We start from the raw sequence: 18,759 nt of genomic DNA, 5'->3' as shown, positions 1-18,759 counted from the left end.
TAAAAATTTATACATTTGATAAAGTTGAATATTGTAATGTGCAGTTTTGATAATTTCTCGCAATAAATGTCAACCAGCCAGCCAGCATCCTTGTGTACAAGTATGGACTTTTTAACTGTGAAACAACAATTCTAACTTACATTACTCAAATCCGTATATAGCAGCCACCTAACATATTGTCCTAATATAAAAAGTGGTCTCTTAAGACAAGTGCTATGCCAGATATGTATTTATTGAAGAGTTAACTTCTTAATGATTAGCAAAATTGAGAAACAATGTCTAAATGCACCATGGGCTGTTTGAAAATGATCATATAGGATAGGCAGATAGCCAGAAGTCAATTTGTTTTCGTGGCCCAGCACTCATAAAATACAATTGTATTTAAAGCGGATTTGTATGAAGAAAACATTTACAGCAGACGCAATAGGCATAAAATGATTATGGTGGTTCCCACCTCCCCAATGTTTGGCACAACCCTTACACAGAGCTTGAATAGCATGGATAATAAAAACATCAGAGCAAGCTGTGTGGTCTTGTCAGGCTTAAAACACTGTGGTATGACACACTGTGGTATGACACACTGTGGTATGACACACTGTGGTAAGACACTGTGGTAGGACACACTGTGCTAGGACACACTGTGCTAGGACACACTGTGCTAGGACACACTGATATGACACACTGATATGACACACTGTGCTAGGACACACTGTGCTAGTACACACTGTGCTAGGACACACTATGGTATGACACTGTGCTAGGACACACTATGGTATGACACTGTGCTAGGACACACTATGGTATGACACTGTGCTAGGACACACTATGGTATGACACTGTGCTAGGACACACTGTGATATGACAATATATTGTTTGGTAAAAACCATCGAGTTATCAGAGCTATACATGACATTGTATGTAGCTAACAAGAATATATATTGAAGAACACTCCCCAAGACCATACCCAAAGATGTTTTCTCTCAACTATGTCAGCATGTGCTGTGAATGTGTTTACATCACTGAGCAGTGGTAACCTGCTTCAGTTTCAGACAATTTGACATACAATGGCATCTATACTAGTCTACCGTATTGGTCTAAAAATATTTGGTTAATTTCAATTTAATTTCTATAATTGCAAGATAATTTAAGGTCATCAAGTTAAACACAAGTGTTTATAATGATGTAAGTGTAGTATTATTAAAGACTCGATTAAAATCACAGGAACTCGCTTAGGGTATCCTTTTTTTTAGTTGTATTTTTCTTTCACATTTTGTTAGTTGTAATGCCATTTGTGTCAACTTAAATATAATTAAAAACAAATTTAATATGCATTTTAATAGCTTTTTTTAATGTACAGTGAACATTTTGTTTAATATTCTGTTCCAACTTGCTATGCAGTTTTGATAAACCAGTCTTGGCACAGTGGTCAGAACAGGGAAAACAAAACATCATAAAAAAGTGGGTTTGATCTTACGATCAAAGCATTTGAGGTGAGGACTCTACATACTGAGCTAGTTCCCGTATAAACATCCCCATAATCATAGTTCTCATCCCATACATCACTGCTTTACATCTCACCCACTTGCCATCTTAATGTATTGTAAGCACCAAATACTGACTAAATCTGGTGAATTAAAAATGCATTGGGAGTGTCATAAATTAGGTAATTGTTTCTTTATTGTTATAGATTGAAGGGTTTTAGAATAATTATTTTATTCTTTGCCTTATGAAACAGGGCAAACAACAGTGAAAACTATGGACTTACTTTTAAAAATTTTTTTTTTTTTAAACCAATTAAAAACTCTTTTCAAATGCATTAAATTGACTGCTGGATTTTCTTTGAAATGTTGAAATGTTTCTGATTAGCATGAAGAATCTTTATAACAACTGATATGAAAGAATACATTTGTTTCTTGATGAATGGCTATATATTTCTGATTATTCAAATCGTTATAGGACTTGATTCAACTTCTTTAAAAGAATATAGTTCTATAACAGCATTAAACAGGTGGTAAAAAGCTTGCCTGATACATTGCCGATCTAGGATCAATCCTATTGTGCTATTTCTCGTTCCAGCCAGTGCTCCACAACTGTTGTAACAAAGGCAATGGTATGTACTATCCTGTCTGTGGGATAAAAGATCCCTTGCTGCTAATCACCCCATTGCATGGTGGTTGCAGGCTTTCTCTCTCATTATCTGTGTGTGGTCCTTAACCATATATCTGATGCCATTTAACCATAATTAAAATGTGCTGAGTGTGTCCTTAAATAAAACATCATTTCCTTCCTTCTCTAACAGAATTAACCTCTGGCTATACCTGAAGCTTTACGGTATACAAAACATACATGATGCTGATCCTTGATGGAGCTACTGTTTTCCCAGCCAGTTTGGTTCACATCTGGCTCCTGTCACTAGGCAATCTTTACCCGCCATCTGGGGAAATGTGATAACTTTGTGTCTCCATTATACAAGCCTGGAACACCACTGATCTACTTCTTTAATGTCAAGTTTTAGATGCACTTGATCAGTGTGCAGCTAGTTCAGCACCAACTTCTGCAGCAGCCAGTGCATGCAACACCAACTTCTGCAGCAGCCAGTGTGTGTAGCACCAACTTCTGCAGCAGCCAGTGCATGCAGCATCAACTTCTGCAGCAACCAGTGCAAGCAGCACCAAATTCTGCAGCATAAACTACACACCTGAGCAAGCAAATAAACCTCTGCACACTTTTGGCGCCAAAATATTAGCGTAAGAACACACAAGATATATAATTACTATAGTAAAGACAACCATGCATGAGTCACTGTATTGTATTAGCTTTGTTTTATATATATATATATATATATATATATATATATATATATATATATATATATATATATATATATATATATATTTATATGCATGCAGATGCAGGATTTAGCTGTGGTGTTATTAGTCATAAGATCGATCCCCAACAGTGGACCCATTTGAATATTTTTCAGTATAACCAATGAAACTCAACTGGGAAAGCATTGGAAAATCAAAATCACTGGCACCATAACAAATCAGACTGTGAATTGAACAGGATTCCATGCATCTGCAAATCCCAGATTTTGGGAAGGAAGTATCATTTTATTATTCCATAAGAATCCTAAAAAAAACCCCACAAATTCTATGCCTGTATATATACTTCAATTTGTTAAAAACTGGAACAGATTAGTTTGCATTTCAAAAAGCAAATTTTAACAAACTGCCAACAAGTAATAACGATAGTACTTTTCCCAATGAACTTTACTAACCAACCAAAATGCTCATGCAATATAATTGTTCCATAATTGGGTGGGACGTAGCACTCGCCTGATGCCTGATCTGTCTAGGATCAATCCCCATTAATGGAGCGGATTTCCTTTCTAAGACATCCAATAGCCAATGATTAATGTACTCTAGTGATGTTATAAAACGAAATAAACTAATTTTTTAACTTTCATTATATACCATGTAACAGTATTATTATTTGGAATGTCTACCAAAACAAAAAATCCTACTCTGAATAAGAGCATCAACTTTATGTACCGTATATCTTTGCCTATAAGTCGATTTTTTTTCACCCAAAAATTATTTTATAACTCGGGGGGTCGACTTATAAGAAGGTAACAAAATTTCACCCAAAAATATTACCGTTTTGGGGATTATTTTACAAGTTTTATTGTTGAAGTATGCCCTGTATTTATACACAAATATGTTAATTTGACACATTTATTTTGTATAACCTTTTTTTTGGCATTAGAACGGTTTCGGTTATGCAAAAAGGCGTGCGATCTCTCACATGCCAAGAGAACAGTCCACTTAGTTAAAATAACAGTCATCACTAATAGCAAAAATGTAAACAATACTAACTACCTGTTGCCTGAGTTTATTTTGAAATCTGGTCACTGGCATTAATGGTTGTTCAAACAATGTTTTGTCGGTGATTAACTTCATGAATATTACTGAGCTTTCCCTTAAAACAGATTAGACTGATCTCTACAGTTCACTAGAGCAATAGGGACATACATCATTTGGTACAAAACCAGTGTACTTTCCAGAGTTGTCCTCCTTACATGTATTAATATGGCGGCAAAACATGTGATTAACTGATACTTTCAGTTTTATCGTAGTGATCTGTTGTCAGTGTTTATAAATAAAGTTGTTGTCTGTGCACAAAACCATGCTGTACAGTGCTATACGGTGACAGTCAAACAGCTTTCACTATCTACTAAGGGAATGTTTCATTTTGATGCTATGTAGTTTGATTGCGATATACAAAACATGAAAACTGAAGTTTGTAAAATAATTTTCTTTTGTTCAAATATTGTATATTATTATTCTTATGTGCTGAAAATAAGAAATACTTCAATATTTATAAGTTGTTTTTCATGGGTCGACTTATAAACGGGTCAATAAAAAAATACGTTTTCAGGGCTTGAAATTAGGGACTCGACTTATAGCCGAGATCGACTTACAGGCGAAGATATACGGTAATGTGTGTGTTAACTGCTAATAAAATTATTTTTTTAAATTTTAAAATCCATGTTTTTAAAATAAAAATTATGTTCAAGTTTTACATAACCTGCAGAATGTGAGTATTTTATGTAATTTATTAGAATTTGTAGTAATATGGTGAACATTGCATCAGCTTCTCAATAAACATTAAACATATTTCTTTAAAATAAAAAACTCAACAATTCATATCACATTCTTATAGCCTTCAAAAAAAAATTAAAGGTTAATAAAAATAGAGGTTACAAAAACATTTCCAGTCCAAAACGCCTACACACAAAAGAAAAGAAATAGTTAAACTTAACAAATAGTGAAGAACAATGTACAAGCAAATCCAGCATGAACATGTCCCGAGAGAAAGAAAACAATGAGTGTGGGTTATGTGTACACTGTGAATAACTTGCATTGCATGAGCGTGCATCTCCCCAGACCGGCTCTTTGGTTAATCGCATTAAGCCGGACTTGTGTCCACATAGTCCAGTTAGCTCCACAAGTGTGATCCATCCTCACTACAGCGACCTGCAGGCCACTATGATCACAGATCAGAGCAGCGTATCACACCGGAGAATACAAGCGGTATCTCATCGGAGAATACAGAGTTTCAGTGTGTTAGTGTTACATACTGCATGATGGCAACACTATACAAAGTACAGTACTTTTAATTATAGACTATGCATATGAAACCTCCCTTTCTGCTGTTCAGTAGGAATATATAATATGTGAGGCAGCAGTAGGTTTCCTTTCTGCAGTCACTAGATTACGGTATTTAAGTTAAAAGGACTGTCCTGAGTTTTCACCAACTTAAGATGATCTCGACCAACAGGGACTTTTTAATGACTAATTATATATTAAATATATTTTTCTAAATAAAATATTACTGATCGTAAGTTAAACTTATTTCTGATTGTCCTAGTGTTTGCATTACATATACATCAAACTTCATTTTAATTCACAATATATATATATTACTACTCAAAAGAATTTAAGGGTCAAAAATTTATAACCAATTAAGTTTCAGAGTGTATTAGATTGATGATGTAAACTACACCAAAATTTTTATTTATTGTTCCATATTTACAAAAAAACACAAATAAAATCACTGTATACAAGAAAGTCACATGACATGCTGTCAAAGTTGAAGGTTGTCAAACATGGATTTTACACATTAGAACATTCGTTTAATAGTGTGTGAATCCACCCCTGGCGCGAATACACTCGACACATCGTTGCCTCATGCTGTTGATCAGACGTCTGAAGAACTCTTGGGGAATGGCCTGCCACTCTGCCATAAGAAGTTGACCCACATCATGGAGGTTGGCCGGAGGGGCATGGTTATCCCGAACTCTCCTGCCTAATTCGCCCCAGGCGTTCTCTATTGGGGCCAAGTCAGGCGAATATGCTGGCCAATCCATCCTGGCGATACCTTGTTGTCTGAGAAAGTCCGTTACCACCCTGGCGCGGTGGGCTCTGGCATTGTCATCCTGCAGAACTGCGCCGCCGCCAATCTGCTGAAGGCCTGGGAGAACCAACGGCCGGATAATCTCATTCAGATAGCGGATTCCATTCAGATTGCCATCCACCACATAGAGGGGGGTCCTGTGGTGGATAGAGATGCCGCCCCACACCATGACGCTGCCACCACCGAACCGGTGACGTTGTCTAACGTTAACGTCAGCGAAGCGCTCCCCAGGACGTCTGTAGACACGAACCCGACCGTCGTTGAACTGGAGACTAAACCTGGACTCATCAGTGAACATCACTCGACCCCACTGAACACGTTGCCACTGCAGATGAAGTGTGCACCAGTGACGTCTGGCCGTTCTGTGACGTGGTAGGAGTGGTGGTCGAACAGCCTGGCGACGGCAGCGTAGATTATTGGCTCTCAGACGATTGCGTATGGTTTGATCAGACACTCGAGTTCCAGTCGCAGTCCGCAGATTGTCACGTAATCGGCGTGCAGTGGTTGTGCATTGACGTAGAGCCATATTGGTGATGTAGCAGTCCTCTCTATTTGTAGTGCTTCGGGGTCTTCCCGAACGTGGACGATTTCGAACAGAATTCGTTGCTTGGTACCGTTGCCACAGTCGGCCAACGACACTCTGACTGACACCAAGTCTCAGAGAAACATTTCTTTGCGTATTGCCATCCTGAAGCCAAGCAATAGCCCTTCCTCGATCTTCGATAGTCAGTTGACATCGTACCATTGTCGAATTTGGAGTGTGCACCGTACACGAACGCAAGCTCCAATTATACGGAAATTCAGCGTTGGGAACATGGAATACACATGCAAAGCGTGCAAATGAAGCGCTTTGTGAAAAAGCAAGTTATGGGCACTTAGCAGACCTTTCGCTTTCGCCCTAATTTACGTGCAAATGTAAGCATGTTTTTGCCATCAGAACTAGTCGACAGTGTCAATGACAGTGGACTTTAATTCATTTATGGGTTGCTTAGACCCACTTTCGTCAAAATGGAACAATACCATGCGTGACATTATGGTCTAGCTAATATAACTGACATTCAGAAAATAATGTCGAAAATATCGTCTGACCCTTAAATTCTTTTGAGTAGTATATATATATATATATTGTTCATATTTGTAAAATTATTGGGATACCAAATCCAGTTTGGGCAACTTATTAGGAAATATATTTAATATGTAATACTAGTTGTTACAAAATTTTATTTTTTCAAAAACATCTTACAATGTTTGGAATGAGAAAAGTCAGACCTTGATGACCCTGGATCCACACCTATTATGAAACAAGTAAATACCACACACAGGTAAATACAATACATGGTATACAGTATAAGTGATAGAAATAAGCAGATTTTTACTTGTCTGGACAAATAGACAAGTGTTTATTTCAAATGCTGTATTTAAGAGAAAATAAAGAAGATTTAAAATATGCCAGTTTAAAACAAATTGCTATTCGTTTTCAACTTGACATTCCACTGTCCAGTGCTATGCATGAAGTTGACCTCTCTTTATTTATGAATGCACCGTAACAGTAATCTTATTAACACTGTTGGTGATTTATGTGGGTGTTAAATGAACGCACAGTGCACTGAACCATGACAGAACACTAAAAACAATCAACCTCTCCATCAGACCTTTCCCTTTCTCTTGGACAAGCTTCACTTCCCATGCATTCAGACATCCTTGTCACAGCATAAATATGTCAAAAATGTTTTATTGTCTTGCCTTGGGGGCAAAAAGTAAAATAAAAAGAGTTAAATTTCTGCCCCACAGCTAGAAAAGTCAAGCTGGAATTGTAAATATAATCAGTATGAAAAGAAAGGAGGTATACAAAGTTCATACATGCAAACATGATTATGATTAAATTAAATGCCGGAAATAGTATCATGATACATAATTCAAAAGATATTTAAAATGAAATACAACTAATGCTTGTTGTTTTGTTTTTTTTGTGGGGTTTTTTTTTGGGGGGGGGGGGGGGGGGCTAGAGGTGGTATTCCCTCATCCCACAAAAAATATAATTTTATCTAGCTGGTTCTTTTTTTTATTATTATCCATTAGTAGCCATATATCCAGTTCCACAATTTTCTAAAGCATAAACTGTACCAAAAACAACTGGTGTTGACCTCTATATATTGGGATATAGGGTCATCTTTGATCCCACTATATATTTTAAGTATGTATGATTTAGACAGATCCGGGTGGGGCCGGGGCTTTTTTTTTAAAGATGTAAAAATATATAATAAACACTTGTTCAAACACCTCTTACCACGACCAACTCTTCTCCCCAACCCCACTTTCACAAACTCAAGAATCTGTGCCTGGGATTAGAGGTTATTTAGCATTTTGGTGCAGTTTGAGGGGAAGGAGGGTCAGAGTTTTATTTTTTAAATTTTATTTGACATCCATGACTTTGGGAATTTTAGTGTTGTTTTACCAAAAAAAAATAATTTTCAGATTAATTTCAAAAACATCTTATGAATTTAGTGAAAACTGGTAAATATTCATAACTTACCTTCTTGAAATTCATTATTAATAGTTTTTCAATAAAATAGCTTTTGGCTTTATTTTAACAGCTTTAAATCTTGTAAAACCTTTGTGAAATTTTTGTATTTCTATGTCACTGATGACATTACCGACAAATATTAGACTTCATATCATATAAACTTGGGTCAGTTTAAAAAATAAGCATTTTATGTCAAACAAATTTTTTTTTTTAATCTTTCTAAAATAAATTTAAAATTAAATTTCATTTAAAATGACTGCTTTTTAACTTTAAAATTATAGACAAAAATGTGACAATTCAACAAATATATAATGTATGCTGAAAAGTAATTCCAAGATAACAATAATAAAAAAGAGAGGAAGAAATCCGCACGCACTGCACAGGCCGTGACAGGGGACACGATTTTGCTGGACAGCTCAAAATAAATTGTGAATACTTACCAAGTTCGACTGGCATCTTGCTTTACATGCATTTTGTATATCATCCAAATCTGAAATACAAAATGCGATGGATATCCACAACAAAAAATAAAATACCAAATATAACTTTTCCATCGTACGTACTACCATCGCGCCATGGTGTGAGAGACTGTGGGAAAGTTTACGAATTCCCGTGACGTTACAGATATTCCTCGCGCCTGATTGGCTAGCTGGCATATCGTATCGTCTGCAACGCTTCTAAGCGTAGTATGAGTCGGTTACAAATGTGATTTCTTGCAATAATGTCATACAACATGGACTTTTTTGTTGTTCAATATGCTCATAATGTCACATATTTGAACATTTAATAGCATATTATGCATGACATTAGAAACAAAGAAAGTTATGGAAGGAAAACCTGATTTTACCTGTTTTAGCAGACAGCCTACAGGTGCTTGGCATTAATTTTTATAACCGCATTTAGTATATCATCTTTATTAAAAAGCGTCATTTAAATACTGTCTTGATTATTCATATATATTTAGAAATACAGCTGATACAGAGTGCCTATTATTTAATATCTTATAAAGTTAAGATTTACTAAAATAAAACGCGTTACTTTGTATTTGTCTATTTCTAACTGGTCACTCAGTCATTTGTTCTTTGCTTGTGTTATAACGCGAATCAAAGTTAAACAAACCAGTATAATATATCAAACATGGCTGCCACGCTGTCATTTCGATGGCTGGAAATTCTTGAAAAAGAATTTGATAAAGCTTTTGTGGATCTTGACATATTGCTTGGTGAAATAGACCCAGATCAATGCGAACTAACATTCGAGGGAAGACAGAAAATGACAGCTTTGAGCGCAGCATTTGCACAACTTTGTCATAAAGCCCAGACTGTTTTTCAGTGCAATGCAAAATTGGAGGTAAATATTGTCAATATTATCTATTATTGAATATGAAGATAGTTATTACAGAGAGAGAGAGAGAGGGGGGGGGGGGGGGGGACCTGCATTATTATACTGGCTAGTAGCACCATACAAAAATTAATGCATGGCTTTCACTTTGACTTTGCTTGAAACATTTTGTGGAGTTACTTGAAATTTATTATTTTATACAAAACAGTTTTTTGAAGTGCCACAGAGAGATAATTTATGGTGGGCATAACTTATAAAATTATGTTATAAGTAGTTGGTTATTTAAATAAGTGTTCATGCTGGTGCAAGACTTCTGATTGTTCCAGTATTCATTATATTCAGGTTAGGGTTAGTGATAGTATTAGCATGCTGCAGCTTTTGAAAGTCTTTCTGCATTTTTATCATAAACTTGATAAAAATGCAATGTTTTGGGGTTTTTTCTTTACTTTATTTTGACAGTTGAAAATTCAGAACATGTTATTGTTATCCATAATTTTTTTTTACTGACTCCACTCATCAGCTATTGGAAAAAAGAGAAAGAAATGTTTTATTTAACGATGCACTCAACACATTTTATTTATTGTTATATGGCGTCAGACATATGGTTAAGAACCACACAGATTTTGAGAGGAAACCCGCTGTCGCCACTACATGGGCTACTCTTTCCGATTAGCAGCAAGGGATCTTTTATTTGTGCTTCCCACAGGCAGGATATCACAAACCATGATCTTTGTTGAACCAGTTATGGATCACTGGTCGGTGCAAGTGGTTTACTCACTCAGGGTGCGGAGCACTCACTCAGGGTTAGAAATCCCATGCCTCGACTGGGATCCGAATCCATTACCTACCAGCCTGTAGACCGATGGCCTAACCACGACACCACCGAGGCCGGTCGGCTATTGGATGTCAAACATTTGGTAATTCTGACACATAGTCACCAATGGAAACCTACATTTTTCTAATGCAGTAAGGGATCTTTTATATGCACTTTCCCACAGACAGGAAAGCACATATCACAGCCTTTGTCCATTTGTTGTGCACTGGTTGGAACAAGAAAACACCCAATCAGTTGAATGGATTCTTGTTACCCATAATACCCCTCAACTGTCGGACCTTGTTACAGTGACCACATTCATCCCTGGGTCGCTATGCCGTTATATATATTTACAATGAATTTTACTCATCTGCTGCACAAGACATAACCATTTATTGTAGTTAAATAAACACAAGACAATGGCATGGCCTATGCCTACGTCAGTTTATTTTAATTACCACTGTATGCATTGCATGTATATGATTACACTGGGCCAGGTATAAAATTACGTTTGCGTTATGTTACATTTTAAGATAATATCTATATCCAACATGAAATGAGACTGGACACGTTTTAGTTCCCATTAGCATGTGAATTAAAAAGAAAAGGAAAAAAGAAAGATTAAATATCCATGCTGAATATGGTAATTAATATCTTAATCACTCCCATGAGTTTTTTTTGTGGTGAGATCTGAGGTAATGGCATCTACAGGTATGGAATTTAAAAAAATGTCCAAAAGGAGATCTCGACCCCACTCTGCTTGTAGCACATACCTTGGTATACCTTGAAAAAGGTTGGAGAACCCTGCATCTGATTCTGAGAATTGAAAATTTGTTTAAACAGAGGTAACCCATTTAATTTTTGCATATAAGGAAGAAAGGAATTCTTTTATTTAATGACGCACTCAACAGATTTTATTTATGGTTAAATGGCGTCGGACATATGGTTAAGGAACACAGATATTGAGAGAGGAAACCCGCTGGCACCACTTCATGGGCTACTCTTTTTGATTAGCAGCAAGGGATCTTTTATATACACCATCCCACAGACAGGATAGCACATACCACCGCCTTTGATATACCAGTCGTGGTGCACTGGCAGGAACAAGTTTTGCATATAAACTCACCATGCTCATGAAAATGTCTTAATTTTAATGCTAGGGGTGGGATGCAGCCCAGTGATAAAGCACCAGCCTGATGCATGGTCAGTCTTGAATCGATCCCCATCTTTGGGCAAATTGGGCTGTTTCTCATTGCAGCCTGTGCACTGCGACTGGTATATCAAATGCCATGGTATGTGCTGTCTGTGGGATGATGCATATAAATGATATCTTGCTTCTAATGGAAAAATGTAACAGGTTTCCTCTCTAAGACAAGGGTTGGGCAAACAGACTTTTTTCTTATGTTGCCCATAGAATCTGAATATGATGGAATTTTTGACGTAGCAGGATGTTTGATATCGGTTAATGACAGAAATTCAAAATGGCTGCCACAAATGACAGTTCTTAGGTTTATTTTTAATATATTATTTAGTTGTAATATATGATTTGTTATCTTTCTCTGGGTGTCTATCTTACATATGATGTTCAAAAGGTGATCTGATGCTTGGATATTGATATTTACTTGAAAGGTATAGAATTACATTAATTTTACCAATATGTTGTGTCCAATCATATTGGTACCTGATCCCAAATGTAAAGATTTGTGGCAGTTCTTTACGCAATACTCACAGATGCCATCCAATATCCCATTGCTGTTTTATTCATTTCTGAGTAAATGAATATAGAAACAAGAATGTGAAAAAGATTTCAGGATGGAATGTTGTATAAAAAGAAATAGGAATTAAAAGCCTAACAGTCTAATGGAAGCATTCTCATGTGAAGAATGATATACAGTTTATGTAAGAAGATATAAACCATTTTTTTTTATGTAGACCAGCTAAATCTCTATATTAAATACACTTTAGAATCTAAAAGACACTCAATATTATTGTTCTGATAATAACCAGGGAACATTTTGTTTTTAAAATCGAAATTAGCAATATTTTTGGTCAATTGAAAATTGATTAGCAACTGCTGTTTAATGATTTAAAATTGTATAACTTATGTAGTGAATCGCGATTCAATATTGAACACAGCATGTTCCCTGGTAACAACTAACGATATGGTTACATTTCAACTTATTGTCATGTCAATGAGATGCTTATAAATGGATTTGTTTCTTATGCCCAGAGTTGAGGCCATACTATCTAAGTCTGGATCTAAGTCACTAGGTTCTTCTATTTATAATATGAATTCTAATGGTTTCTTCTCACATTTTTTTCTCTTTTCACCAAAAGCTTGATACTGATGTCCTACATTCAGAGAATAAAATTTGAATTTTTCTGACAACCAATATGTCGTTCGTGTGGTTTTAGTGATTACACAAACGATTTTCTTCAATAGTTAAATAAAAATGAAAAGGTTAATGGGCAACGATAATCAAAAGAGAGTAAGATGAGTGGTTTTTGTAGCTTTTCTCTATTAAATCATCCTATCATAAATATGAAAATATACTTTTTGTGTGCTATGACTAACTTGAAAGCTGCGAAAATAAAAATTAAGCTAGTTTCGATTCATTTGAAATTAGGAATTTTGTAAAATGCTATTTATAGTAACGAGAACACAATTGTCATGAGATTTCGTGCACCACAATGCATGTCAATAATACTATGTACATGCTCTTGTGACAGCCAAATGGATTTTAAACTAATCAATCTAACGGTAGCTAGCGGTCATTTTGTCTGACACAGGTACAGTGGCTAGAATGTCATCGCGTTTGTTATTAATAGACTCGAATCAGCTTGAAAGAAGCTACAAGTGTTGGACTCCGCGGAAAATCCGTAATCAGCTGACTTATTCTGATTGGCTTGAAGTAGCGGTGAGAGATTTTCATGACACCCATAGGCGTCCGGGCACCCTTTTGTGTAGGGGACAGGCTGGTTTTTGCCCGAATGAAACGAAAATGCCCGAATCTGGATAACATCATTTATTTATAATTAGTATTGCTACCAAACAGGTATATAGGGTTGCAAATGAATCACTATCATTTTTGCATGGATTACAACTAATTTTGATGGCAGAATGATGGAAATATATTATGGTAAAAAAGTCTCAGGTTGGCACATTTTGCCTGAATATCCTCTACCATTTTTGCCCTAATTTGAGGTTTTGCTCCAGCCCCTGTCTCGTACGCTTATGACACACGTCTATTTTTATTTTTAAAACATATTTTGTTTTCATCAGTGTCATTAAATTGCATCGGTATATAATATAATATTGTAAGATACTACTCATAAAAGTTCTGTGACGTGCTTCAAACACCAGATATTATGACGCATGCAAATGTCTGTAAATTGTAAACATGTCTGTGGCGTGCCAATGTAGGTAGCGTTTTATAACGAAAGTGATGGTAGTCTGAAGAAAATAGCTGGACACGTTGAACGACGGAGGGAAAGCTGGTTAGAACAATACCATCAAGCACATACTGGTGTAGCATTTAATTTGGACTCCTCAAGAATATACACTCCCCAATCATTTTTATACGTATACTTTGCATTCCCCCCAGTTCTTATTATACATATAATACACACTCCCCTTGAATTATTTGCACTCCTCTGGTTATTATTACAAATATAATATGCACTCTTCACTACTATGTTTAAATACTAAATACATTAATTGTTTCTTAAATGAACTTTGGATTGATAATAATTTAAGTGCTATTCAGTGAATATAATCCATATTCATTATTAGACCCCTATTGGTCCAACCGGAGGGGGGTTATAGGTTTCATCTCTGTATTTCTGTCTGTCAGTCCGTCCGTCTGTCCCATATAAAGTTTTCTGGATGTTTTTGTTTTTTTTACAATTCCTCGAGATATTGAGCTGAAATTTTGTATATAATTTTATCATATACCATTACATATCAAGTTTGACTTTCATAACGATTTACACATTTTGACTGAATTGTGATCCTTGAACTTTTTTTCCAGACTCCTCCCCCACCCCACCAATGCCTCAATATATTTAGCTGAAATTTTGCGTGTAGCTTTATAGTGTACCATTACAGATCCTGTTTGACGTTCTTGACGCTTTACCTATTTTTGACAGAGATATGGCCTTTGAATTTAGGAGATACGACAATTTGTTTTACAATGCATCAATATATTGAGCTTAAGTTTTGAATATAGCTTTATCATATACTATTATGACTTTCATAATGATTTACGCATTTTTGATAGAGTTATTGTTCTTGAATATGGCAAAAAAAAAAATTGAATCTTTTTTTTTTTTCTTTTTTTTTTGTGTGTGCAATACCTCAACATATTCAGTTGAAATTTTGTGTGTAGCTTTACAGATCAAGTTTGACTTTCATGACGATTTATCTATTTTTTGCAATGCCTCAATATATTGAGCTGAAATTTTGTGTATATCTTTAACATGTACAATTACAGATCAAGTTTGACTGTTGTGACAGTTTACCCATTTTTACAGAGGTTTGGCCCTGTAGGGGACATGTATTGCTTTAGCAGTACTTTCAGAATGCTTGTTATACATATAATCTACACTCCACATTCATTACTATTCATCATTAATATGCATTCCGCATTTATTAGTGTATACATGAACACACTCTATTCATTATTATACATATAATCCACACACCAGGTGCATTAGCATATACTTCACATTTATTATAATACATACAATCTACACTCCACATGCTTTATTATACACACGATTTACACACTTTTCTTTTATTTTTAATACAACCTACACTCTGTATTAATCAATATAAATGCATTCTGCATTCTACAATTATGATTATATATATGTTCTACACTGCACATTCATTGCTATACATATAAAATGGAATGTGTTGTCTAAATTATGTGTATAGTAATTACTGGGGAGCGCAGATTATATGTATAGTAAACAATGAATGTTGAGGGTAGGCTATATTTACATGTATATTACTATATAGTAAGAAAGGGAGAGTGCATATTATATGTATAACAATGAATGGAGAGTGTATATTATATGTATAATTAGAATGGGGAGTACAAATTATATGTATAATAATGAATGGGGATTGTATATTATATGTATAATAAAGCATGGGGAGTGCAGATTTCATGTATAATAATGAATGGGGAGTGCAGATTGTATGTATAATAATGCATGGGGAGTGTATATTATATGTACAGTAATGAATGGGGAGTGTAGATTATATATATATATATATATATAATAATAATGCATGGGGATTGTATATTATATGTATTAATAAAGCATGGGGAGTGCATATTTCATGTATAATAATGAATGGGGAGTGCAGATTGTATGTATAATAATGCATGGGGAGTGTATATTATATGTACAGTAATGAATGGGAGTGTAGATTATATGTATAATAATGCATGGGGATTGTATACTATATGTATAATAATGAATGGGTAGTGTAGTAATGAATGGGGAGTGTAGATTATATGTACTCTGTATAATAATGCACAGGGATTGCAGATTATATGAAGAGTTCAGGCGCAAAACGCGATATAAACCATTTTCTTTCTAGTTTTTAGTTAAAGCCATTAGTGTATGTCAGTAAGGGCTAATCGTAGGTCCGCTGATTTGCTGCAGATGTGATTGATCCTTATGAAATTGTATTGGGTAAATCCAGACCTGTCAACCTCCCGGATTCCGCGGGAGTCTCCCGGTATTTGATCAAATCTCCTTTAACCTGTGCGGGAGACAGTTTCTCCTGTTAAATGACATTTTTGTGAGCATAAAACAAAATCGATCCTCTTTTGTCAAAATAACATATGGGAAGTAACTCTACCTTTTTTTTCTCATTCGGAAAATGTCGACTACTTTCGGTTTCTGAGAATGTAACAGGCCGAATTGTCCCGACTGTTTAACCTTTGCCGAAGTGAGAATTGTGGGATAGCCTATTTATATTGTTAAAAAAGCACATGGAGTTTATAAAATGACGTGTTATTATAATGTTTGTTGTCATCGTAATGGCTACGAAGCGTTTTGCCGCTAATTCAACAGGCTGTGTATTGACATTCAGTGTTGCATATAAAAAAAAAAAAAAACTATCCAATTTAGTTCTAATAACACCTCTGAATTGTAAAATGTCTTCCCACTGGATTACATAATGCAACTATGACGAATCTGAACTGACTGACTCGAGTTGACAGCGATACACACGATGCATGTTAAAATCACATGTCACAGCAAGACAACGAAAAGACCAATTAGCTGTATAAACATACTTGTCTCAGTTAATTTTGTATGTTTGTGCAGTAAAATGTTGGTTATAAGGTTACTCTTCAAGAAATAATTTTTGTACAATTAAAAAATGTTGTGTTTGACATTGATATAAAGTTATTCACGGAAATGGGTATAATTCCGGTATATTTCACACGATGTCCGTAATGAGGTTTTACTTATGATTAATGAAAATACAATGTTTATTGCATTATTATAATGATTTTAAATAAGTACCACGCCACCGTTCCTCATTATAGTAAAAACTGAATATTAATTTATAAGATTTATATAAATTTGTCTTTGGTACTTGGGTACACTAACCACAAATGATAATGTAACGCAACCTGTAAGGCTGTAAGTGTAATACCGTAAATGTACTAATTAAATTTTTTATTTCTTGTTCATGTTCTTGTTTTTTTTTTAAATATGTATTAAATCTTAATAATATTTAAACTTTAAAAAAACTTCTTCTTTTTTTAAATGCCATAATGTAATAATGTTTTTTTTAAATCTTGCAATTTTGGGTTAAATTGTGTGAATTTAAAAATCTCCTGCTTTTTGACAAAATCTCCTGCTTTTTCAACACACACCTCCTGCTTTCTCTTGACTAAGGGTTAACAGGTCTGGGTAAATCCCATTTGTTATTATCAATATGCGATATATACGCCAATTAAAAAAATTACTTTTAATGAAAATGAAAAATGGATATATCACGTTTTGTGCCTAAACTCTCCATATGTATAATAATGAATGTTGAAGGTAGGTTATATGTATAATAATGTGAGTTTAGATTATGATTAGTTAGATTAATGAATGTCGAGTTTAGATTATGTGTATAATAATGAATGGGTAGTGTAGATGATATGTATAGTAATGAACATGGAAAAGAGATTTAATACTAATAGATGTGTAATAATTAATGTTAGTTCCAGGTTATGTGTATAATAATGATCTATTTATTATCACACACTGAATTTAATAAATTGTGTAACATCAATGCACTGCTCCTAGGCATGTGCAATATTTTTGGTGTGTTTTTTAATGACACCACAAGAGCACACTGATGTATTAATAATCGATATAAGTAGTCAAACATTTGGTAATTTTGACATATAGCCTTAGATTTAACAAACCTGTTACATTTTTCCATTAATAGACAGGGATTTTTTTATATGCACCATCCGAAAGACATGGTAGAACATACCATGACCTTGATTTACCAGTCTTCTGCTTTCTTTAGAATAATCATTTTCTATTTTCAACTGAAAATCTTTTGCAAGGTCGTCTAAAATTCGCTTTTCTTCCTTTGTCTTTCAGATCGTCTACAGCTTACTTTATTTAAAAAAAATTTAAATGTTTTTAGACAAACTGGTTGTCAGTATTGGATCCCTGATGTCAACAAAGAACGCAGAAATGATGATGGGCATACGGTCGCACTTAATTGGGGTAGGGTGTGTCCGAAGTAATGATTCTTTGGTTCTAACATATGAACCTGTTTAAGACCAAGCTTTGCAATGTTATCTCCACATAATTTCTGTCATATTAATCGAAGTAAGGGAAGCAAGGGATGGGTGAAGAGATTTTGGGATCACTACATATGATGAGTTATTTTTATTCTGCGAATTTGCAAGGGTGGGTCCAGGAAAGTTTTGGTCCCTTTTGGTCCGCCCCTGATTCATATACCCAACACCCTCGTCTAGATTCGCCACTGAGATTCATACCAACTTTTACAAAGTGCACTGGCCATACAAACATAAAACAAAACTTAAAAAAATATAATTATGTG

General features: G+C 34.9%; 2 protein-coding genes across 3 annotated transcripts in view; one reads left to right on the top strand and one right to left on the bottom strand.

Moving 5' to 3' along the window:
* The window catches only part of LOC121372345 (proto-oncogene tyrosine-protein kinase ROS-like), a 98,132-nt gene extending 89,062 nt beyond the window's left edge, over positions 1 to 9,070 (bottom strand). For both annotated transcript variants that reach the window (XM_041498647.1, XM_041498648.1), the window contains exon 1: positions 8,944 to 9,070. In XM_041498647.1, coding sequence (XP_041354581.1) covers positions 8,944 to 9,057 — 114 coding nt within the window. In that variant the 5' untranslated portion in view covers positions 9,058 to 9,070. The remainder of the gene's footprint in view (positions 1 to 8,943) is intronic.
* A 570-nt stretch (positions 9,071 to 9,640) lies between these two features.
* The window catches only part of LOC121370989 (Golgi-associated PDZ and coiled-coil motif-containing protein-like), a 63,173-nt gene continuing 54,054 nt past the window's right edge, over positions 9,641 to 18,759 (top strand). Inside the window, exon 1 of the mRNA XM_041496567.1 lies at positions 9,641 to 9,853. Within this exon, the coding sequence (XP_041352501.1) occupies positions 9,641 to 9,853 (213 nt within the window). The remainder of the gene's footprint in view (positions 9,854 to 18,759) is intronic.

The sequence above is a fragment of the Gigantopelta aegis genome, chromosome 4, assembly GCF_016097555.1.
Source record: "Gigantopelta aegis isolate Gae_Host chromosome 4, Gae_host_genome, whole genome shotgun sequence".
NCBI classification, from domain to species: Eukaryota; Metazoa; Mollusca; class Gastropoda; order Neomphalida; family Peltospiridae; genus Gigantopelta; species Gigantopelta aegis.
This window is presented reverse-complemented; position numbering and strand designations above follow the sequence as displayed.